The sequence below is a fragment of the Sus scrofa genome, chromosome 9, assembly GCF_054392235.1.
Source record: "Sus scrofa isolate SSC_HxYL_T2T_F1_AM1 chromosome 9, Sscrofa_HxYL_maternal_Yorkshire_Landrace_v2.0, whole genome shotgun sequence".
Lineage (NCBI taxonomy): Eukaryota > Metazoa > Chordata > Mammalia > Artiodactyla > Suidae > Sus > Sus scrofa.
The window spans coordinates 50,905,117-50,911,776 of NC_139391.1; the positions used below are offsets into that span (position 1 = coordinate 50,905,117).

Sequence of the window (6,660 nt, forward strand, 5' to 3'; positions counted from 1 at the left end):
CTCTCCACCATAATAGCCAGAGAAGAGGGAATGTTTAGCATATGGGGCCTAGAGTATGGTTATCAAACTTGAAAGAAAGGCATAGTATTAGAGAAGAGAGAGTTGGGATATTATAAGAGAAGATATTTTAGTGGAAAGAAAATTCTGGAATCAGAAGACTTAAGAGAAAGTTCTCTTTCTGTGCATGTCAGTTTAGTAACGAGAGTCTAATTCTTTTTACTATAACTTGAACTTGTAGCAGGGTCACCTGTTTAGTGATATGTCATATATGCAAATAAAATGTAGCTTTATTTTTAAATAATCAATATGATTTTCCTAACAAGCATCATCCTAGCGACAGTAAGGACAAAGAGCTAAGTAATTGAGGCAAGTCTAGTACACTTAGTTCTATGCATAAAATCAAAAAATCCCCTTAGGGAGTTCCTGTCGTGGCACAGTGGTTAACGAATCTGACTAGGAACCATGAGGTTTTGGGTTCGATCCCCGGCCTTGCTCAGTGGGTTAAAGATCCAGTGTTGCTGTGAGGTGTGGTGTAGGTCACAGACGCAGCTTGGATCCTGCATCACTGTGGCTCTGCTGTAGGCTGGTAGCTACAGCTCTGATTAGACCCCTACCCTGGGAACCTCCATATGTTGTGGGAGCGGCCCTAGGAAGGGTAAAAAGACAAAAAAAAAAAAAAAAGTCCCCTTAGATAAATGGTTTAAGACAATTACGCAGTCCCTTAGGATTCTCTTCCTCTCTCCAACTTTCTTCTTCTTTCCGACTTTGTCCTTTTCTAAAGTTGTGTCAAGATGTGCTGCACAGTTTACTTGACCCCACATGGTGAAGGGAGACAGAGACCTCAGATCTACAGTGAGTGTCTTCTGGGGGCACTTGGGGGTTCTGCTGTAGAGTGGCCAACCTGGGCTACTTGCTGGACTTGTGACTGGACATGAGAGTAATTCCATCTCTGAGTATTCTGATGACCTCTAATGCTAAAGTCTGTGGCAGGCTTAAGGTTTGTTTCCTGTTTGGTCAGTCTGGGCCATGCTCCCATTGTAGCTTTGTCTCATCTGAGCTTTGGTTTGAGTCATAAATCCTGTTGAATCTCTCACTCTTTCTCATTCATTCCCAGGCCAAGTTTTTCACCCCTAAAATCTTAATCATCTCACCCCTGGCCACTGTGAACCCCATTCACTTATTCTCAGCTCAGATCCTGTCTGCATCCTTCCTCCACAGCATGTAGGATCTTGGCTTCCATCCATTTCACAAGAAATTGAATGTGCTTAGAAACCTCAACACCCCTGCTTCTCTTAGGTGACTTTAATGTGACACATACTAGGTTGTTTTGTGGACAGTCTGTGGGGGTAGTTCATCCAATAGGCAGGAAGGGGGGCTTCTGCCTTTGGCATTCCCCTTAGTCTGTTCTTAAAGGCAGTGTGGTAATGGAATCTGAGGACACTCCTTTGATCATATGTCTCCTCCACCTCTGTATTCTTTTCTTTCCTCTTATTATTTCCCTCTTTCTCTTCCTGTCTGACCAGGGCCTACCTTAGGTGAAACTCTGTGTTGTAGGAAGTATGCAGGTGTAGGTTCTGTGTGTTTAGGGGACATTAAAGGGGAACAGAAATTCCTTTCCCCTCTGCTAACACCCAGATTTCATGCCTGTTATCATGATAAAAAGGTCAAAAGTCTCAAAACTTAATAGATATCTTCCTTGTTCTGTGAGTGACTTTGAACTTCATGGGGAAGCCATTGGAGTAGAAAGCTTAATGAAAGCATGATTTAAGGAGGGCATTTAGTGCTTCATCTTATTGCTCACAGAATATTTTCTCTTTGTACTATCGAAAGGTTCTTATGGACTATAAATTCAGTATGTCTGAGTAGAATGGCAGGTGGTCTGGAAGAGTGCAGAGGTGATGTAGGAATTAAATGACTTTTGCTCAGTATCAGTGTGGATTTAGGTAGCCCCTTGCTTGCACTAGGATTTAGGAGGCTGAAATATCTAAAGAGATTTAATTCACAGGAATGGTATTTTAAAGATGCTTGACAGATGGTAGTATGTCTGTCTTTTTCTTCCCTCCCTTCCCTGCTTTCCTTCCTTCTTTTTTTCCCTTCCCTCTTCCCTCCCTCCTTCCTTCTTTCTTTCACCTATTTATCTATATGTCCTCTATTTGTCCATTGTCTATCTATTTTATCTACCTACCTGTCAATATTTTTACTAAAATATAATGCTAGCAATGGTATTTGCTGTCATAATGTGTTAGTAAAAAGTGTATGTGAATAGACCTAAATGTAATTGACAGTTCTTTCATAATTATACAGAATCATAGGCTGCTAGAGCTGAAAAGAACATTAGAAATGATCCAATTTAGGGTTCCAGAGATAGGCTTAAGTGCTTCATAAACAATTTGAAATTATATGCTAAGTTTTATGAATATATAAGTTATTTGGAGGAAAGAGGGTATAGATTTTATGAGATACATGATCCCTCCAAATATTAAAAACCACCTGGTTCAATCCCTTTATTTTACACATGAAGAAACTAAGGAAAAATAAGAAAGTCATTTGTTCAAGTGCACTAGGCAAGCAGGTTGGAACAAGAACCCAGATCATCTTCTGGGTGCTAGCTCCATACTGTGTTTTCCTAAATTTTGTTGTTAAAATAATAACAACAGAGCTGCACTGACTGACTCCTACTTATCTTTCCATTCTCATGTCTTCTTTCTTTTTGCCCCACAGTCAATCATGCTGTATTGCTTTCAGTTTCCTGAGTATGCTTGTGGCACCTCTGGGACTTCTTACCTGCCGAAGTGCTATAGGGGACACTCAGTCCTTCTTAACCTGGCTTACTCCTCTGATCTTAGGTGAGATATCATTTCTTCTGGGAGGCATTCACTTTCCCTTTCCTTGTGTGTCAAATGCCCTTCTCTGTCTCTCATGGAATCCTTGTTTTCCATATTGTAGTATTCATACCTGCCGTGGTTTCCCTTTACTAGTTTGGTTCTACTATAGACTGTAAGATCTATGGACAGTAAGCTTGTTTATCAACTGCTTCCAAACTGTATGTGCATTGTCCATTTCTCTCAACTTCCATAGTCAAGTCAATAAAGTCATAACTAGCACATCTGTTGCCTAGGCTATGCAATAATTTCCCAGTTGGTTCTCTAAAATCCTCTTTTTCCTCCCTCTAATCAATTGTCCCCACAATGCTGATTGGTCTTTTAAAGTATGATTTGATCAGCCCCTGGCTTAAAACTTTTCAAAGACTTTAATTGCCTTTAAAAAGGAACAAAAATGCATGTATACCTTATAGATAATATGCTGTCTGAACTGACCTCAGATCACTTCTCCAGGTCCATTCCTCATTTACACTTGTTTCTCTCACTTCCTCTTTTCTTTGCAAGTACTGCTCACTTTCTCTGGAATGCTCCTCTGCTACTTTTTCCTGGCTAACTCCTGCTCAGTGGCAGGCCTCAGTTTAAAGGACACTTCCTCAGAGTTGGGTTCCCTGATTTTTAATCCAAATTACTTATCCTTATTAGTCCTTCTAACAAAACTCAGCTCTTTTCTCAAAAGCATTTGCATAACTTATTACTAAATACTGGCTTGTGCATTTACTTTTTTTTTTTTGCCAGGCATCCCAATGATACTATAAATTCCATAAAAGTGAGAACTATGTCTACCTTGTTTTCTACTGTATCCCCAGGGCTTAGCTCCAGAGCCTAGATCCAGGAGCAGCAGCTTCAAGTGCAGTACTGAGGAGGCATTCACTCTCAAGTTTGTGCATAGCCTGACCCTGTTCTTGCACAACCACATGGGCATGTGTCTCTTTAAGGTCTGTGCCCTAGACATCTTCCTTGGATCACCCTAGTCCCATCCCTTCCCTTTCCAGGTCAGTCCCTAAAACATATTAGGTAATTAATAATATTTCCTAAAGGGATGATGGAATGATTACCCCTGTATTTAGAATCTATTAGGTAGACTTTGATTTGGAAATTAGGGATATCCAGAAACTTCACTGACCTCAGTATTTTTCCTTTGTGAGATTCCTACAGGAGCTACTACTCATATAAAGACTTATAGCAAATAAGAATCAAAGAAACATTTATTACTGCAGCCAGAATTTGATTTCCCAATACAGAAGTTCTGGATAATATTGTTTCCCATACTCCATCTAGATAGAAGGCCCCAGTGGGCTTCTTACTCACCTCTGTACTCAAATCTGAATCTCCGTATTTTAGCATCCCTGATTGGCTTTGGATACAGGAAGCAGTAATAGGTATGCTTAAGCATGTGAGGAAGAAGAGGAGCAGCCTTTCTGAGCAGAGATCACACGATTACACAACACACATCAAAAGAAATGTGTCCTAACTGGAATTTTGAAATTTGACCAATTGGATCAACTTTTTGTGTGGGGAGGTGGAGACATAAGGAAGATTTGAGGGTGGAAAATTAAGGCTGACCTGCATATTTTGTATTGTGTATTTATGAAGACAATTCTTTTATTATCTGAGAAAAGTACAAGACACTGCCTAAGTGATTTGAACTTCGCTTAGTTGCCCAATCTAAGAGGAATATTGCCTTTTACTTGTGACCCTCATCGTCTCCCACATCCATGGGCCTGAGCCCACTCAGGGCATCTCTTAGGGCTTGTTTCACTTTCTCATTGCGAAGACTGAAGATGAATGGGTTCAGGAGGGGTGTGATGATACAGCTCAGGACCGAGGCACCTTTGTTGAACTGCATGGATTGAGCCTCTGACATACGGATATAGAGAAAACTGGAGCTGCCATAGACAATGACCACCACTGTAAGATGTGAGGCACAAGTGGACAATGCTTTCTTTCGCTCAGAAGCTGTGGGGGCCCTGAGAACAGTGGCAAGAATGCAGGCATAGGAAACTGAGATAAGTGCCAGCGAGCCCAGCAGCACTGACGTGGACAGCACAAAAGCCACCAGCTCCAGCAGGCGGGTGTCCCCACAGGAAAGCCTCAGCAAGGGCCAACTGTCACAAAAGAAGTGGTCAATATCATTGGGACCACAGAATGGTAGGCTGGCCATGAGGATGGTGGGGCAAAGGATGCAAAGGAAGCCAGCTAGCCAGGAGGCTAGTACCAGTTGGGAGCAGACATGACCACTCATCAGGGTCTCATAGTGGAGCGGCCGGCATATTGCCAGGAAGCGATCCATAGACATGACAGCTAAGAGGAAGAAGTCAGTGGTGCCTAGGAGGAAGTAGAGGTAGGACTGGATCATGCAGCTGGCATATGAGATGGAGTGATCCCCTGTGAGGATGATGACAAGCATCTTGGGAACCACAACAGACACGAGTAGCAGCTCCAGGAAGGACAGGTTCCGCAGGAAGAAGTACATCTGTGTGTGCAGGCGTCTGTCCATCCAGCTGAGCCCAATGATTAGCAGGTTGCCAGTGGCTGTGACAACATAGATCCCCAACAAGCCCAGGAACAGCAGGAACTTCAGAGTGTGGCTACTGGGGAAACCCAGAAGGACAAACCCTGTTACCTGAGTCCAGTTCTCAGGACTCATCTCCAGTCACCTGAAGGGGAAATGAAACAAATTCATTTTTGGTCCATTGGTCCATGGCTACCAATACTTTAATCAGTTGATGACATAATATTGCCAACCTAGCAATTCCTTACATTTTGAGACTTGATCTAGATTTCTGCCTGCAAGTGAGTAACAGAAAGAAACCGATTATGATAGCCAGCAGTATGCCAGTAATAACATGGATGATATTAAACATCAATTATATATTAGGAAATTGGCATGAAGTGCCTCCTCTCACAGCTGCCCTTAAAGATAGGTTTTACTGTGCTCATCTTATGGGTAAGGAAAGGATGACCAAAGTATAAAGAACTCTTCTGTGACCAAACCGGGAACAGGTGGTAGAAGCAGGATTTCATGCCACGTGTCTGAAGAGTGGAGGTGCCAGAGAAGACCTTACAGAATAAATGCATCATGGACAGAAATCTTACTTATGTCAAGAACTCTAATTCTTTTAGTGTTGGCAGTTCTTCTTCATCCTGGCTTAACAAAAACAACAGAATAAAAATTGGGGTTTTCATTATCTTTAAAGATTTTATTTTCCTTAGCCAGAGAGCCACATGGAATGGACTATGCAAAGCCCCTGCCCAGTCATGTTTTTTTGTTGATGTTGATGTTGATTTTTTTTTTTTTTACCAGATCACCCTCTTTAGATTACAAGAAATCTCTTTTCCTGCTGTTACATTTGCTAGCCTTCTGTCAACCTAGCTCCCCAACATTCTCATGACATAAGATGGGGAGGGAGAGGAACATTATCAAAAGAGATAGGATGTGTAAACTTGCCTCTTCAATTTTTGCCTTAATTTGGAAATATCTTCATTTTGTCCTTGGAGTTTTTGGCATCTTGTGACATGCATCCTTAAGTATTGAAAGATTAGGTTTCACTAGACATCTTGATTCCAGGATCTTTCTTTCATTCTTTCTTTTTTTCATATCCAGCACCAAATACTCTGAATTTCATAGATCTTGTCTGTAAATTAGACAATGTGGGAAAACATTCTAAGACAAGAAGAATGCAAATAATCATTACATTTCTCCATTCAGATGACAAGGAATGAAGTGCTGAGAGCTTTGGCAAAGTTTAATCCAGGACCATGAGTTCCTGTCATGGCT

General features: G+C 41.5%; 1 protein-coding gene across 1 annotated transcript; it reads right to left on the minus strand.

The window, feature by feature from the left end:
- Positions 1-4,566: 4,566 nt before the first annotated feature.
- OR6T1 (olfactory receptor family 6 subfamily T member 1) lies at positions 4,567-5,529 on the minus strand. Its single transcript, XM_003129966.3, has one exon. The coding sequence runs from the start codon at positions 5,527-5,529 to the stop codon at positions 4,567-4,569; it is 963 nt and encodes a 320-aa protein (XP_003130014.1).
- Positions 5,530-6,660: the final 1,131 nt, after the last annotated feature.

Coding starts and splice junctions, on each gene's coding strand:
- OR6T1 (XM_003129966.3), bottom strand. CDS start 5,529: ATGAGTCCTGAGAACTGGACTCAGGTAACAGGGTTTGTCCTTCTGGGT.